A 17,188-nucleotide genomic window follows, 5' to 3' on the forward strand; every position below is an offset into this window, starting at 1 on the left:
GCTTTAGCAATCTAAAAGTTCATAGATTTCTTCATATTCTACAAAATATATTTAAAACTGTAAAAATCAGGTATGCCAGAAAGCTTTTTATTTTTTTCTGTAGAAAAATTATTCATGGTTGGATTGGGCTGTGGTTTGGTTTTTGTGGTGTTTTGGGGCGGGGGAGGAGGGTTGACCTAAATCCAGAGTGCAGAGGTTCAGATATTTATTTGAAATCATTGTCAAATTGGATGTCATTATCACTTAAACATTTATAGCATGATAGCATAGAAATCTTGCTCACAGGCATAAGACTTAGCTGTACCTGGTGATAACAAAAAGATTGCCTTTCCCTCTACACATGCATTCCCTCAGAGATTACAATTGAGCTGGCAGGTTTGTTATTAATGTTACAGGCTTGCTGTTTTTCTTAAACATTGTAATTTCCTTTTAGTTATTTTGGAATATATTTTCACTTTTTGCTGAATAAAATTCAGTATTCGAGTAGGCTGTTTAGCACATTGATAGCACTTCATGGGGTATCAGTATTTGGATCAAGGAGAAAGTCTGGCATTCTTGTTTCATCTCTGGAGGGTATTAACTAATTCAGGATTAATGATGGTATTGGAGACATGCTGGAGACTTCCACTATCTAACAGACATGTATGCCTTTACAAACTGCTAAAAGTAAAATAGTAAACTGTCTGGGTCACTGACCCATTCTGGTCTGGCGATCGAGACAGGAAAGCAACTGGCTGTTTTCTCTGGTTCTGTTATCTTGTCGCAATTTTTTTCTTAAAGAAATTATGCACTGCATAACTTGTGTATGTCTCAGTATTTTCAGTGTCAAAATAGCTGTAGTATGGTGGTCACAAAGTAGTAGTTGTGGTTTTGTGGCCTTATACTGCTGGAAATTCAAAGTAGTGGTTCTATTTTTAATCTGGAATGGGGATGCTTCTTTATGTGGCATTGAATTTCTGCTGTACTTGTGCTCACTTGTTGCATTGCTCATGACGCCCTCTTGCTTACTTACCCTGAGTCAGCAAACAGTGAAGGCCAATCTTTCTGGACATTATCAATATTTCATCCATGTCTGATTGTGCTGTGTTCTCCGAAGGAGTAGTCTGTGTGGAGAAAGACAGTTCTGGAAGCAGATGGTTAGGAAAGAGTGGTGGAGCTTGACTGGTACCACAAACCCAAGTAAATTTAACCTCCCTGTCCATGTTTTCTTGCTTGAAAAATGAAAATTACATTAGTCTCAAAAGTACAAGGTTGAAAAGACTATGTTCTATAGACAGCTGTATGCTTCCCTTTGCTCTTGTTAGAGGAAAGGGCAATTTTCAGGCGTAGTTCACACTGACTCACAAAGTGAGGGCCTAAAGCCAGATTGGATAGTTGGTGGGCTGTCTTAATGCCATCATATGGCAGCCCTTTCTCACCACTGAGTCCACAGCTATCCTTTAAATCTCTGATACTGAAGCACCTATATGTTCTTTGTTAACTATGGATAACGTGTTGCTGGTATGAGAATTCCAGTGTAAAGTGTCCTTGAATTTTTTGTGGTTTCATTTAAATTATTTCAGTTTTTAAACAAGGGCTGAATTATAGTCCTCGTATTTGTCCTGAGTGATGTAATCTATGTAAAACTGCAATTTAAGAATTTCGTTGTCTCCTTTTTTCCTCCTCCCTTTTTCAGTTTTGTTTAATATAGTTATCCTATGGAAATGTATAGAGAGGAAAGGCTTACTTTGAAATCTCACTATCTCTGCTATTTTCTGGTACTACAGACTTTTTTCTACCATATTAATCTATTGATATATCTTGGCAACATTGTGAAGCTTGCCCAAAGAGACACTAAATGACTGATAGCAATTATTTTTTATGCATGTTATACATAATTTTAAGTCACTATTTTTAATAGTTTATATATAAATTTTATTTTTGGTAGTATACAGACTTCTGTAATTTTTATAAGTTATACCAAACTATATAATGTATTTGAAAAAGCTAAAATCCATGCTGCAGCATGTCAGTGCTGAAGTACTTACAGGTATTTTTTCCTCTCCTGTTATTTCAGGAAGTGTTTGCCGGTCTTATTATCAGAATTACAAGCTGCCAGTGCTAGACACAATCTTCGTAAGAAAGAAACATCGTGGGAAAGACTCTGGGCTAATCATATTGGAAGACTTCGTGGATTCCTTTAGTGATGATTGTCTTGGCCTACAGTATCCACTGTCGTCATTTGTGTACACAGGCAAGCTCTTTAATGTATTCTTACCATCTTTGTGCTTTCTTTACATGTCCAAATGAGTAATGTCACTAAAGCTTCATGTTTGTGGCTGCATCCTCAGCTGCTGTATTAAATGTTCTACTCTTTGGTGAAGGCTAATAATCCTGATTTAAGATCTAGTTCCTGATTAAAAATCTAGTCTTCTACATGAGATTAGGTTATTGGATCTCCATTGGCTTTGTGCTACCATGAAGTTTACCACTGTGTCCCCACAAAGCATCCAGAACTGGACTGAGGTGTTTGTGTGTGATCTAATGTATTTGTAGCACCTCTTTCTTGCTCACAGCTAAGCCTCACAAGGTCATTTAATTTGTGCTTTCTTAGAATTTCTGGTCAAAACGACATACTAAGCTATGCTTTAACTTGGTTATGAGAAGGCATAGTTGTAGTGTACAAGGAAAACATTTATGGCTCTTCCATTAGCAACCCAAGAGTTAGGTCATCTAGGAAATCATTTGCATTCTGGAAATGATGCTGCTTGGGACTTGTGTTCAGGCAAGAAGCAGACTTGAGAGGGAGGGCAAAGGAAGACTTGTTTACTCCCAGGCCATCTGCCAGGATTTCTTCTGTGAACATTTTCATCTGGCATTGTTAGCCACTGGAAACGTTCTGCTTTTCCAAGTACCAGTGTCTGTTGGATCTGACTAGATCTGGATTGTTTGGCTTGAAACAGCAAACTGTCTTAAGCAAAACTTAATGACTGATCTGCTTCCCTGGTCAAGGAATGATATGGCAGGGGTCTTGTCCACTGATGTTATGCATCAGTAGTGAATAAAGTGAAAAACAGTAGTTTTCCTGGTAGCTACTGTAGAGTAATGTCAAAACATGCCTCTCCACATGCATGTTTCATATATGTATTGGGAGAAAAGAGGTAGAAGAAGAACAGAGGAAAAAATACTCCAGAGTTAACTGTGAGTGGATGATGACTTATGCAATGGTAACATGTTAGCATTCCCAAAGGGTGCTTTTCACTCGCGCCTATAACGACCTGGAGTGACAAAATGACTTTGCTGTATACTCTGCCTAGGAGCCCTTCCATCATGGGTTGGGTCTTATGTTTGGCAGGGACAGAGTAACCAGTAAAGTTTTAAAACTCAAGTAGATGCTTAGAGAAGAAAATCCCATACACCTTTGTTTGCAGTGGAAAGTGTTTTAAACCTGAAGAAAGGATTTGGAGAAGGATGAGTAGTGTAAAGCAATATTATGTTTATTTCAGACTTCACTGTTTTCTTGAACAGGTCTTTCTGTCATGGTTTGTATATGATGGAAGATTGCAAATTAACTTGATTGCAGAAAAACTTCAGAAATGGAGGTTTAACTGAGTATATATGATACAGTGTTTTTTTTCTTATGTTTGTTCAGCTTGTAAGCAATACCTTGAGAAGTACCCTCAGGATTGTAACCTTTTGTGGGAAGTGCAGGGACCAGGACTTTGGTACCAGAGAACTTCTATTACATCTATAAGGGAAAAGGAAAACTTTGAAACTGCAGGTAAGGATGCTTTGTTTAGTTTTCTGACATGTTGTAAGAGTTGAAGAAACACTTTACAACAGTGACTTCTGTGAACAGTGCCCATGGCAACCAGCAGGAAGACTTTTTTTTGGTCACAAGATCTGTGAGGTTGTATTTGGAATGGTTAATTATTATATAAAGGTACTGTAAGTTTCTGTTTCCTCTTTTAAATCTTAAAGCAGAGGCCTCCATGAAACAAAATCAGAGTGTCCAAGCAGAGGAGTATGCCAGGAAGACTGCAACAGTATCTAAAGCAAGTGGACAGAAGACTGAGCTAGAAACACAGTTAAATGTAGGTACACAGTTACTTTGTTTTTTAGTAACAAAGCAATAAAAAGGTATGAGAAATGGTTTCTGTTCATCTCATAATTGAATTGTCAAGTCTACACTATATATAAAGGACAAACGCTTTTGTTGCTTTTTGGGTGGATGTTAGCTTCCTATTGGTGCAACACCAATGACCAAGCTGGGGTTAAAAATACTGGTTGTTTCGTTTGGTTTTTTTTGCAAGGGTGAGGGTGTGACTCCATGAATGTAGAGGATTTGTGCCACAGCTGTCAGTCTGTAATCCGAGCCGAGCCGTTTGCGAGGATCTCAAATGGCTCAGACTCACCTGTCTAGAAAAACTGTTGAACAGTAGAGTCATCATAAGAGCAGAAGGAATGAGGAAAAGTGTTTGTAGAAGTACATATTCAAATCACAGTTCAGTGCAGTGGAAGGTGTTCAGTTCACATTCAAAGCTACACATTGTCCATGTATGACTGCAGCTTTCTTCGTGCATATTTGAAATATCAACCAGATTCCAGCTACACATAGATATGAAGTCATGAATATATTTGTGTCTTTGAATATTACAAAGCAGTTCCCCTCTCATTTGTGTTCTGAGGCCACACAAGAATGCGCTTGAGGAAAAACTTGTAGCTCCAAATACCATGAACATGAATTTGTGTGCTTAAAGATTGTAGTATCAACATGAGCATGGTCTTGTAGAAGCCAATGCTTTAATTAAAAATAGGAAGAAATGGCTCAATTGATACTCTTAGCTATTATATTCTAAATCTGAAGTTTAGATTTAAGTCAAATGTCACTTTTCCTAGTGGAGAAAATGAGCATTTCCCAAAGCAAAACTGACAGCAAAGTAATGATGTTTTTAGTCTCTAAATGATTGGAAGCAACAACTCTTTCATTTCTGAAAAAGCAAATGAAAGAAGCAATTTTCTTTCATTTGTAACAGCGTCTTTACCATCATCACTGAGTTCTAGATTCAGATTCCAGTAATGATCATACCAGCAAAGTTATCTAAATTGCATGTTTTGGTTGTATAGCTGTATGGATATACTTGGAGAAAATACCAGAGGGATAGTAGTTCTTAGGATTTTTCTTGCCATGAGTTAAGAACTCAAGCCATGTCCCTGGCCTTATTCCAGAAGACAAAGACTAGATAGCAGAGTGCTCCAACTTGTCATAGCTTGGTAGAATTGGTAGCAGCTCTCTTCTTAGCACGTGAACTAACTGTAAGCCATTCTGCAATGCTTCAGAGACTGTTGGACCATCAAACAAAATAAAATACCCCACCTTCCCTCAAGCCAGGAAAACACATTCCCCAAGTCTCATTTTCACCTTGTACTTGGTGCTCCCTGTTTTTGTGTGTTTTAATGCTAGAATTTGTCGTGAGTCTGTAAATTCTTAGGTACTCAAAACTCACTTGAAACTACCTCAAGCGTCAGAATGTAGATATGGCCACTTCTTGCTGGCCTTCATGGATAGTAGTGAGGCTGGAAAGGCAACAGAACACCTGGATGCTGGTTATTACCAGAAGCTAAGAAAGAGCAATGTGCATAACTTTATTTTAATGTGTCCAGCTTATACCCACTTCAGAATATAAAGTGCTTGACCACTGAGTCATCAGCTAAATCATGGGGATGGTGGCAAAGAACAAGAGGCAGAAGCTCTAGAGAGGGAACTTTGACATAAGCAGCCTCTTCTGCTGAGTGCATGTAACCTGCATTACTGCTCACTCACTAAGTTCTGGGGTTTGTTACATAGGCTGCCATATTCTGTGGCATGCCACAATTAAAGACTACAAAATAAAATACAAATAGAAAATAAAACTTCCCTGTTAAATTTTATCAGCTACTATAGTATAGTTCTTTGGGCTTATACAGAAAGGGGAAGTAAAAGACTTACAGCATTTAATTATATGGATACCAGTTATAAACAGAATGGTTAGGAAAAGTCTTGGTAGTGTTGTTTATAGTGACAGGTTTCTTTCAGGTCTTATCTTCTGTGTTGAGACCAGAAGTAAAATGCAGAAAATATATTCATCCTTGCAATAAAGGTAACTTAAAAAAAAAATATTAAAAAATCTGAGAAATAAGAGGCAGTTAGGTATCAGATATTAAGAATGGTTTCAGTTGCTTTTTCATAGGATCGTTACTGTGAAGCAGTGCTTTAGAAAGATGCAATCACAGACAGGGAGATGAGGATATTTCCATCAATTCAGAAGTCTTTGGAATAACCTTAGTTTTGCTTTTGCTTCACAGGCAGATTCTCAAAAAGGTGAAGAATCAGTAGATGTCTGTGCAAGCACATCTCGAGGTAAAAATAACCTTTATTATCAGTATTGTGATTACTATGGATGAATAGGTTAGACTCTTTTACACTTTCAATCAGCGTTTTAGTCTTCAAAGTGTATGAAAACATGCCCTGCTCTACAGTGTGCTGAGACTTAACTTTTAGAGGGCTTCAGATAAAATTGAGTGTCTTGGTAACAATATTGTACATGTGTATTTAGGAAAAAAGTACCACAACGAAATTTACTTGCACTCAGTTCCTTTAATGAAATATTGGGAAAATTATATGCAGGTCTTAGACTAATTTGTTCACTGGCACTTATTTTGTTGTTTTGTTTGGGTTTTCCCCCAAGACTCTAACAAAGCTCCTGGTGCCATTTGGCTACAAAGCAGTAGTTTAACACGTCCCAGGATAGCAGGAAGCAGCTGGGAACCTGGAACTTCAACACGAGTTCATGAGAAAGTGCTTCATGTGTCAAAAAGCAGGTAAAGGAGCCCTTATTCTACTGACTTCTTATTCTGTTCAGGCAATCACAAAACTACATCAGTGTCTCAATGTCCTACTGATACTCCTTCTCCTTTCTTCCTACTTTATTGCTTGATTTTAAAAGTGGTAAAAAATAGTCTGATTTAAGGAAAATAGAGACACACCTGGAGGGTGACTACACCAGAAAGTAGTGTCTCTGAAAACTCAGCAGATACTGGAAATAACAGTAAGAAAACAGTGAGGGCTAACAGTGTTCTATTATAACAGAGTCTGCATGAAAGTAAAAACATCTGCATTCATACAGCATAGTTTCATGTGATAGTATAAGTGGACATGTATCCACAATGCCATGTGTGATCTTTGGAGAGGTATCCCTTCCCAACCTCTTGTTATGGTGGCATATTGCAGTAAAAGAAGTATTTAGTTTGGAAGCTGGTTACTGCTTCTCACTTGATAACAAAAGAGTTACAGGGCGCAATCAAGTCTTCAAAGTAAAGTGCTTTGTTCAGACAAATTCTGATTTAAAACAATAATATCCAAAATTACATCCTGGAAAAAAGTTGTCTATTTTAAAGAATATTATCCTTTTGTAATAACTCTCAGGTGGGGATTTGAGGATGTATACCACTTGTGTGCCATAATTTGTACAATGCAAGGCCTGAAGTACTAATTTGCACTGCCTTCCATCCAGAAAACAGAACTTTGGCTATTAAATAAAGAAATTGTTCCTTCTTCCCCTTTTCTGTGTGAGTATGCTCATAGACACACTCCCTGCCTCCCCCCATATATGTCTCTCCCCCTCTTATTCTTTTCCAAAGAAACCCACTGCAACCCCAAAAACATCATCTGAAGAACTGAAGATAACCTGATTTTCCATCAAACTTGTTCCATTAGGTTTCTTTAAAGATAATCAGTTTGGAGGGAAGGTTCCACATGAGGTTGTGGTCTTCAGCTAGAAACAGCTACCTCTTTGTGTTTAAATTGCTCTGTGGAACTAAGCAGAGCTTGGGTGTGCTGGCCCAATGACATGGTTTAACACTGACACAGCAAAGTATTTCTCAACCTGTGGTACTAGTTGGCATGTGAGAGGACTAGCCTGTTACTCAGTGTCAGTATTTTGGGCCTTGCAAGATGAAGTCAATGAGGTGCCACTGCTCCTTTGAAGGTGTGTAACATGGTGGTTGTGAGCAGAGCTAAGAGGAATCCTGACGGCCACAGGTCATGATATTGGCTTGGTTCTGTCCTTCTGTGCACATAGCAAATGCAGCAGGGTCTTCTGTCAGAGACTTTCTCCTATAGAGTGCCTTCATGTCAAGACTGGCACCTGGGATAAAACCCTTCAATACTGCCTTTACTATGAGATTGTGAATCAGCCTACTGCAAATCTATTACATGTACTTTTTTCTCTTCTTGTATGCAATACTTCCAGTTCATCTGTTTTACCTCAAAAATGAGAACTGAATATTTGATGTAGTGTTACACCCTACCTATCAGGTGCATCAGAACTTCATTTTTAGGTATTTGCTCATTTAATCTCTAGCTAATATTATCTTGTTCGGCCATGATGTGTTTATTGCCTTGAATTCCAGCCATGGTCTTTGTAGTATATTGTATATTCATTGAATATACAAACATACTTGCCTTTAACTCTTTGATTTTAGCCTGTTTCTACAGTAGGAGTGTGAGAAGTTGCATCCTTTCTCACTCCTTTGTGGCTTCCAAATATGCAATAGATTACTGCTTTCTAATTTTAAAATAACTTTAAATTTCTAACTTTTATTTCCATAAAACAGAATTGAGATAGATGTCTACACTTTGTAATGGCCAAAGCAATGTTTTCTAATTGATTTTTTTTTTCTTAATGAGGAGGTAGCCATTTTTAGACATTTAATTTTCTGGATTCTGACTGCCTATGGCCAGCATGTGATGCAGTACTTTATAATTGGTCATGAAAGAATTTCCCTGCTGAGATCACCAAAATTACATCCTTTAATCCTTTTGGATTAACATATATCTTAATACTTCCTGCAGGCTGGAATTTCCTGCCTGCACATCTGGAAGGTCTGAAAGCTTGTCAGTGATATTAGAGGATTCTACTATTGTGGAGCATGATGAAATGATTGCTGAAGATGAGGACCTGGCTGTATCAGAAGAGGAGCTACATGTATCACCCCCTGAGAAGCAGAGTGAGAAGGAGGTGAGCTGGATGTGATAGTGATAGCAGATATTTGGAATACAACTACAGTTTCTGTTAAATATGGTCCTTGCTTACTTGATCCATGTGACTATCAACTCTTTGATTTTCATAGTGATGCTTCATTGAAAAGTTATCTGAGAAACTAAGGCCAGTATAGAATTACTTTTAGGGTGTATTTCATTATACTTTCTCTGAATAATAGTTATATGATCTTCAGTAAGGTGAATTTCTAGCTTGTCTACCAACCTAACTTTCTTAATTTGATTTCTTCTACTCATATATTCTGGAGAACTGGAGTAAGGTCAAGATCTGATCCAGTATCTCTTATTAAGTTTTTAAAAAAGAAGCCAATAGCTGGCATACTTTAGTGACTGCTGTGAGCTCTTTTTGGTTCTCTGCTTAAAGCTTACCTGCTTTGATGTTTAAATTCAACTTTTATCTACAACTTGTTAACAGCTTGAATTTAAATCTGAGTACCCTTTGTGCCTAGCCATACCTTCAAGGTGGTGATCTTACTGGTGGGTGAGAAGGTAGATCTCGCGCTATGTCAGGTTCAGGGAACCATTGCAGGATGTATGCTCGAGACACAAAAACAGCTTGGTTTGGCTCCTGGCAGTATATAAGCTACGGTCAGAAGTTTCATGCAGGATAAGTTAGGTGCTCCGCCATCTTACTATGCATTTCTAGGTACCTGAGCTATCTGCTTCTCACATTAAGCTGCAAATGTAGATCACAGATACACCCACTAGTGTTGAGGAGCAATGGCTGGACATAAGGTTGATTTAGAAAAGTGGTATTTAAAAAAAATATATATTTTTTTTAGGAAACTCCATCAGAACCTCATAATGGTGAGGTAACAGAAGAAGGGGGTAAGACCCCACTTATGTCTGAAGAGGAAACAGCAAATGAAGTTCTATGTGGTGAACCAGAATTGCAGCCTGAGGGTCAAGGGGAAGAACCTTTAACACTGTGTGTTCCATTAATCCTTGAGTCTGAGGCAAAACCTTCAGAAGACACTGTATCAGAGAAGGTGAGAGAATTGAAGCAAAATGTGAAGTTATCTTTCCTTCAGAGTGTACATACCTTGCTGGCTTTTCTTTTGTTAACTAACAGATAAAAAGTAGCCCCTACCATCATATGAAATCTTGGGAGAAGCAATTACTAGGCCAGATGATGTAAATAGAATATACTAATGTTTTGTGTCTTAATATGCAGAAGGGGGACATGTATGCATGTGATACGAAAAAAAGATATGTTGTTCCAGTTTGCCCTGGCAGTAATGAAACAGCTCTTTCTCACTAAAATACTAGTTGGATGTGAGTGAAAACCACATTCTTTCTTTGTCTAGTAATTCTACCCTGAAGAAGTATACAAGCAATTAATTGCTGGCAAAATATCCTTCTAGGGCACAGATTTTACTGGGTTTTTTTGTTTATAGTGCAAAAGCAGATTGTTATGAATGCAAAATAACTATGTATGTCTAAAACATAAAACACATCTTTTTTCTTGGGAGTAATTTCAGAATGTTTTTACTGTACCTGAATCATCCTTTCAATAATTTGAAAATAGGAGAGCAACTCTGGGTCAAAAGCAGTTCACAAAATAGTCTCATGCAAAAAGGAGGAAAGAACTGACTTATTGACTGTACATGTAGTATTAAAACCTGCTGAATGCCAAAATACCTTCTGAGGTTGCTAGCTAGGGGCAGTAGTTGTTCAGCCTCTTGTATCTTCAACTGATTGTTCCCTTTGGTTGTTTTGGCACCCTTCCCCTTTACCCTCAGGTTTCAAATGCAACTGATTCAGAAGTGCTGGCAGAAGGAGGTACATTAGTAGAGGAGGAGGGTACTGAAGAGCAGCAAGAATCTGAAAAGATCGCTGTTGAAAATGCAGCTGCTTTGGCATTGAAGGAAGAGCCCTCTGATAATGGCCTGCCCAGCTCTATGGTAACTGAAGCAGTAGATGAATCTGTTTCTGAAAACATGTTGCCCAAAACAACTTCCTCATTGGAAGATCAAAATGAGGAAGCAGGGCACAACTCACAGGAGGCCCCTGTTGGCTTGAGTCAGAGTTCTTTGATAGTGGTTGAACTTGAAGGTGTTTCTTTTCAGCAGCTTCCTGGACAGGAAGGACCGAAGAACCAATTGGAAGAGCACTCAGAAGAGTCTCCTGAGCAGATGGATCAGTACACGCAGACAACAGAGCGGGCTGCTGACAGCAGCTCTGAGGAAGCAGAAATTGAGGTGCCCATTGTTGATCGGAGAACCTTGCGAAGAAAGGCCAAAGGCTACAAAGGTCCACTCAAGAAAAAAGGAAAGCCAGCTTAGAAATGAAATACTGATTGTTAATTTGTTTATTTATAAGAAAGTTATTATTTTGTGTAAAACACTAGGGTGTAACTAAACCATATGGGACATGGACACATGTTTAAAATTCTGGGTTGGACTTCCTCTTGGGATTCATCACCTTTCCTCAAGTGTTTTTGAATTTTTAGCCACTAGATGTTAAGCTTCATCTGAGTGTGAAAGTAAATAGCCAGTCTCCTCCTTTTATAAAGGATACATGCTGAATAAATACAACTGTGCTAGCAAAGGGAACAGTTTGCATATTGAGATTAAGAGAATGTAAGATTCTGTAATTCTAGGTCTCAAAATATGCAAGAAGGTGTAATCCAGCAGATTAAAACAACAGCTTCTCTCTTTGAGAATAACTTGGAACAGCTGAGTCAGTAGAAACATGGTCAGTGCAGTTCTGCCATAGCACTCTAATAATGAAGTTCTTTATGTGAAGATTAAGAGATGCCTACAAAGTAAACAATCTGTAGTTTCCAAAGTGAGCATCTTGGTAAAACTAAGTTTTCCCAGTACATATACAGAAGTGTCTGAACTGCATTCCTAACTACTTGCATGTGTTTGAGTGGTTACTTGGTTAATTGTTATGTTACAGGAAAAGGGTATGACAACTTTTTATCTCGTTTTGGTCTGAATGGAAGCAGTGCTTTGTATTTTCCAAATACTAGGCGGGTGCTGTGGGGTAACTATTAAAATGCTGTCTGCCAGGTGTGACTCCTGTGAGTTGTTTTTCAGATGGTTGTGACATTCATTAGTATGAAACTTCTACACCTTTAGGAGTTACCAGGTGACTGCTTGCAAGTAACTTTGATTCCCACTTTCTCTTCCTATCTTGGGTGCACTTCTGAGATGATAGCTTCCTAGTTCACAGCTTTTCTTAAAAGCAGCAACTAAACTTTGAATGCAAACAAAAATAAAACAGGCTTTTCACATGTTTTCCTTCAGAGGTTCTCCTGAAAATCATATATTTCACTTAATTGTCAAACAGTAAGTTATTCTTAGTTTGCAGTGTGTTTCTTCCAATAAATGAAGCTCCTCTCATAATGGGTTAAAAAATCCAGGAGAAAGAACAATGGTTCTAAGAATGGGAAGTCACACCACTATTTGTCCTGCTATATGCTTTTTCTAATGTGAGTGAACTAGTCTCCCGCAGTGTCTCAAAAATACAGGTGTCTTGAAATTGCTGTTCAGGACTTCTGAGTACAAGGTTCACTTGAATAGTTGCAATGCTGTCTTAACTTTTATCCCTCTTATGAAGTGATGCAAGAATCTGGTTTTGCATTTTGTGCTTATGCAGTTGAATCGTATTTATAATATATTTTAACAGTCTAAGATGTATTTGTACTTCTTTCAGCTGATGAAGTACTATACTTTCTTTTTAAAGCTGTTGAGAACAGTTTATATGAAAACTTTAGATTCATAGTGCACAGGATTACTGAGTGAACTCTTGAGTTTCTTGGAACTATTGCGTGTAGCTGTGTAGCCTTATCAGTGTACATACAGGTACTCCTGAATGCCATGACTGGTAATTGTTCAAGATCTTTTGTGATTGTTTATAAACATTCAAGTGAACCTTCATCTCTAAAACTAATCAAGTACTTTCTATAAGGCACATAAGACAAATCTTCTGTTTACTTCTGTATGGCTTCTCTTCTACTGCTAAGATTTATTGTGTTAAAAAAAATTGCTAGAAAACATCTCTTGCATTGCTAAGAATTTGGGGGTGTTGTGGGCTAGTAGCTTAAAGGGTGGTTGCATACAGTATATTGTGACTTGTCTTCCATTTTTAGAGCAAGATTTACTAAACATTTGTCTGCTGAGTACTTCAATTCATTGTTGCAAAATGAGGGTTATTCACCCAGTGTGCAAAAGCAGATCAACATGCAGAGTTGAGAAATTTATTTCATGTCTGCAGAGATGGGCGCTGAGCGGTAAATCAGCAAAGCTAGCGCACCTTTTCCTGGTTTTAGGAGGTTTACATACAGTTCAACAAACACGAGTTGTACAACATGATCGGCTATAACTTTTTACCTTGCTATGTACAATGCACATGCTCCAGAGGTTCAGGGCGGCTACTTTTTCAAAGTTTCTGCCTCAAGGGGAATACTTTTACTGTTATTATATTATGATGAGGACAGGTTGCTTTTGGGTAGTTTGAGCAATTAGTGGGTCTGCACATGTTTTTCTTATCCTAGTTCCACAGCATTGACTCTTGAGGGTCACTGTCTTCTGTCTGTATTGTTAACCTTATCAGTTCCTTAGATTATTTCACATTCCTCCTTCAGCTGCTTATCAATTCACCTCTTTGAGACTTAGATATATTTTCTGATATATCCTATTAATCTGTCTTCTATTACAATGTCTTTATGTATTCTCTCTAATCCTACCACCATTGTTGTGATTGTTGAGACCAAAGACCGCTTTATTAAATTAGGTCCACTTTATCACATATTTTCCTATATTGTTGTGAGGATTCCTCATAGCACAGGTGATTCAGCAGACTTTGAAGTAGGCAAACAAGTAGTGATCTGGTTTACATTTAGATTTCTTCTAAAGTTGTATAAGCTGTAAAATCAAGTTAGTATTAGTTATTTCAAGTCTAGATAAGAGCAACAATAAGATGTAAAATCCATTCATCTCTAGGTCCCTGCTCTTCACATTCAAAATATATCTTAAATAAGGGCTAATCTTACATGAGTATGAACAGTTTTTCAATTTAAGAATCTGGTTTTTCATTAGTCTTAGTCAGTTTTATTTTTAATGGTCCTATGGGGATTAATGTCCATGATTGAGGGAGCTGCTTTTACCTGTGTAAAGATGATAACACTTAGACAGCAAGTATCCTACATTATTCCTTCTCCCTTGATATGCATCTAGTTGCTCCAATTTTTATATTACTAACTGGGTATGGTTTTCTATAAAATACTTGAAAAGGGCTTCCTTCTTCACTTACTTGGGTGGTAATTCTGACCCTGGCTAAGGCAGTTGTTAAGATGTCTACCTGTTTAAGTTGGGTTTCCTGACAGAACTTTGAAATTTGCCTTTCAAGGGTTTAATTCATCCTTTCTACTTTCCACTAGACTGTGGCCTCCCAGGGGTATGTAGATCCCATTTAAACTGGAGAATTCTTTACATTCACTGGGCTACTTTTGAAATAAAATTGAGGTCCATTGTCAGGGATTAAACTTTCAGGGATTCCAAACCTAGAGATTACTTTTTAAAGATTTTAACCACTGCCACAGCCCAGTTGTTGTGGCAAGTGAAAGCTTCTGGCCATCCAGAAAATGTATCTATTAGGACAAGCAGGTACTTTACATTGTCCACATATTGGTAACTCAGAGAAGTCTCGGCCAGTATTCTCCAGAGCTTATGCCCCTTTTTAATTTGCCTGCTGGTGGCTTCCTGTGGATCTTGGGGTTATTTGTGGAGCAAATCTAGCATCTCCTAACTGTTGTGTCTGTGCTTACCGAACTTTTGGCCCTGTGGCATACCTCTTGGTGCCACCTAACATAGCATCAGCTCCCATGTGAGGTTCTTGATGTTACTTCTTGAGGAAAATTTTCATCATTTTGGCTGTAGTGATGGCTTTTTGGTTCAGAGTTGCCCACCATCCTTCCATATTCTTTGAGCATTTTATGTTTTCTGCCAATTGGTTTTCCTTCTGAGTGCCGGAGAGGTTTCATGTTAATTTTCTGTCTGGTGTTAGGGCTCCAATTACCTATTCATGCAAGGCTGCCCTTCTTGCAGTGAAATCAGTTTTTGTACTTCCCTGAATTAATTCTCCCAGTCCTTTCTAATGGCCTCTGCAGTGGATTATGCCTACTTTTTTGGTTTCAATGTTGCTTGGATAGTTTTAGGATCTGTCCACACTTCATAACATTATCCTTGGAAGTTCATTAGTCCTCATTCTTTCCAAATAGCTATGTGAGCATATAGAACCTTAAAGGCATATTTAGAGCCCATATAAATATTAACTTTGATCTTCCCCAATTTCCAGAGCCCTTAAACAATAACTTCTGTTTTCTGAGCTTGCCTTTTAAAAACTCAGTATCCTGCTAGTCCTCAGTATCCTGTTAGTTCCAAAAAGTTCAATAAGCTTATCGTTGCTTCCATGCAGATTTGTTCAGTGTCAACTCCAATCAAAATGGTGTCCATGTACTGTAAAAGAGTAGCATTGTTACTACCTCTTCACCACTGCTCTTATGCTTCAGCCAACGGCTCACTTAATAAAGTAGGGCTGTCTTTAAATCCTTGAGGAAGTGTTGCTGAAAGACCAGTCACAGAAACTGAGACTTGTTTTGAAGTTTAAAAAGCAGCATTATTTATTATGGCGCTGGGAGCACAGGTAATGGGCTCACCTTATACTCAAATACTTGTTCCTTATATTCTGTATAATCATACATATGCATTAAATTATTCAAAGTCACGTACATACTCAATTATCTTCCCTGGATTCATTTACAGTAATTCTCTCCTTTTGCACATGCATAGTTTCTTCTGAATTGAGTCAAAGGGCTGCTTTTGCAACCCAAATTAATGTCTAAATACTTCATGACCCGGTCATCTTCATCCTTTTATGATGTTGCTTGGCAAAACCTGCTAGGTTTCCGTGAGATTCAGTCGTTTTTTTCTTTCATTCTAGGTGTTCCTTTCAAGTTAGATCATAAATCTTGTCCATTCAATACCACGTCTTCTTGATGACTATCTTAACAATTACAGTAGTACAAGGACTTCTTGATTACAATCTAATAATTATACTAAGGCTGTACATATACTGAGGATATACATATGCTAAGGTTATACATTAACCCTCTGGCATTGCTGGTATCAGAACAGTCCAACATAACTGTGTCTGCCTTCTTGTAGAAAGGTTTCCCTGTTCAAAGGTGAAAACACTCATCCACCGGAATGCAAAAGAAAACATCTTTCAGATCCAGCATAGTAAAATAAGCATTGGTTTCAGGTACCGAGACCAGCAAGGTGTAAGGATTTGGTACAGTGGGATGTGTATCTTTTGTTACTTGGTTTATTACTCTTAGATCCTGTACTAGTCAATATTCTTGAGAGTGAGGTTTCCTTATGGACGGGACTGGTGTATGGAACTCAGACTGACATTCTCTAAGCGGTCTATATAGTACAAAAGTATTTTTCAGAGGCTCAGATCTTTTACATATTTCCAATCTAATAAATTATTACTCTTACCGGTCTTACTCCTGGTTTCAGTTCCATTTTAATTGAGTTAATTTTTTGCTTTACCTGGTATCTTTGAAGCCCATACCCAGAGGAATTGCCATATTCAATACACCATCTGGGATGTTCTCTTCAAGCTCCTCTGAACTTTTATCCGTCAGCAAACAAACTTGAGCTTGCCAAGCCTTATTAGGTGGGATATGGAGCTGTATGGAGTTCTCAGAGAAAATTATTTGAGCATTCAATTTGCATAGTGAGTCTCATCCTATAAAGGGAGGGGGCATTCTGGCATATGTAGAGACTTGTGAATTAGTTTAGTATTTCTAATCATACATTCCATAGGTTGTAAGAACAGCTGTAAAGTCCTTTTTCTTGTTGCCCCCACAATTGGGATCGTAGTTTTACTGAGATGCTCTTTACAACTTGTTGCTACTGAGTGGGTGGCCCCACTGTCTTACTAAAAAAATCTATGGTATCATTCCCCAGCTTTACTGGAACCAGGGGATCAGCTGGGGAGGCCTTAAGTGTTCTTGCCTGGTCTCCATTTGTTATCTGAACCCTCCAACGTGATCAGTGCTTCCTGACTGATTTTGCTTTTGCCTGCCCTGTG

General features: G+C 38.1%; 1 protein-coding gene across 3 annotated transcripts in view; it reads left to right on the forward strand.

Annotated features, from left to right (window-relative positions):
* FAM169A (family with sequence similarity 169 member A) overlaps nt 1-12,095 on the forward strand; it is a 29,162-nt gene extending 17,067 nt beyond the window's left edge. For 2 of the 3 annotated variants that reach the window (XM_055699747.1, XM_027807475.2), the window contains exons 6-13: nt 2,057-2,233; nt 3,632-3,760; nt 3,961-4,073; nt 6,325-6,379; nt 6,708-6,840; nt 8,873-9,038; nt 9,862-10,068; nt 10,822-12,095. In XM_055699747.1, coding sequence (XP_055555722.1) covers nt 2,057-2,233; nt 3,632-3,760; nt 3,961-4,073; nt 6,325-6,379; nt 6,708-6,840; nt 8,873-9,038; nt 9,862-10,068; nt 10,822-11,364 — 1,523 coding nt within the window. In that variant the 3' untranslated portion in view covers nt 11,365-12,095. The remainder of the gene's footprint in view (nt 1-2,056; nt 2,234-3,631; nt 3,761-3,960; nt 4,074-6,324; nt 6,380-6,707; nt 6,841-8,872; nt 9,039-9,861; nt 10,069-10,821) is intronic. The other variant, XM_027807476.2, reaches the window with a different exon arrangement.
* Nucleotides 12,096-17,188: the final 5,093 nt, after the last annotated feature.

The sequence above is a fragment of the Falco cherrug genome, chromosome Z, assembly GCF_023634085.1.
Source record: "Falco cherrug isolate bFalChe1 chromosome Z, bFalChe1.pri, whole genome shotgun sequence".
Classification (NCBI taxonomy): Eukaryota; Metazoa; Chordata; class Aves; order Falconiformes; family Falconidae; genus Falco; species Falco cherrug.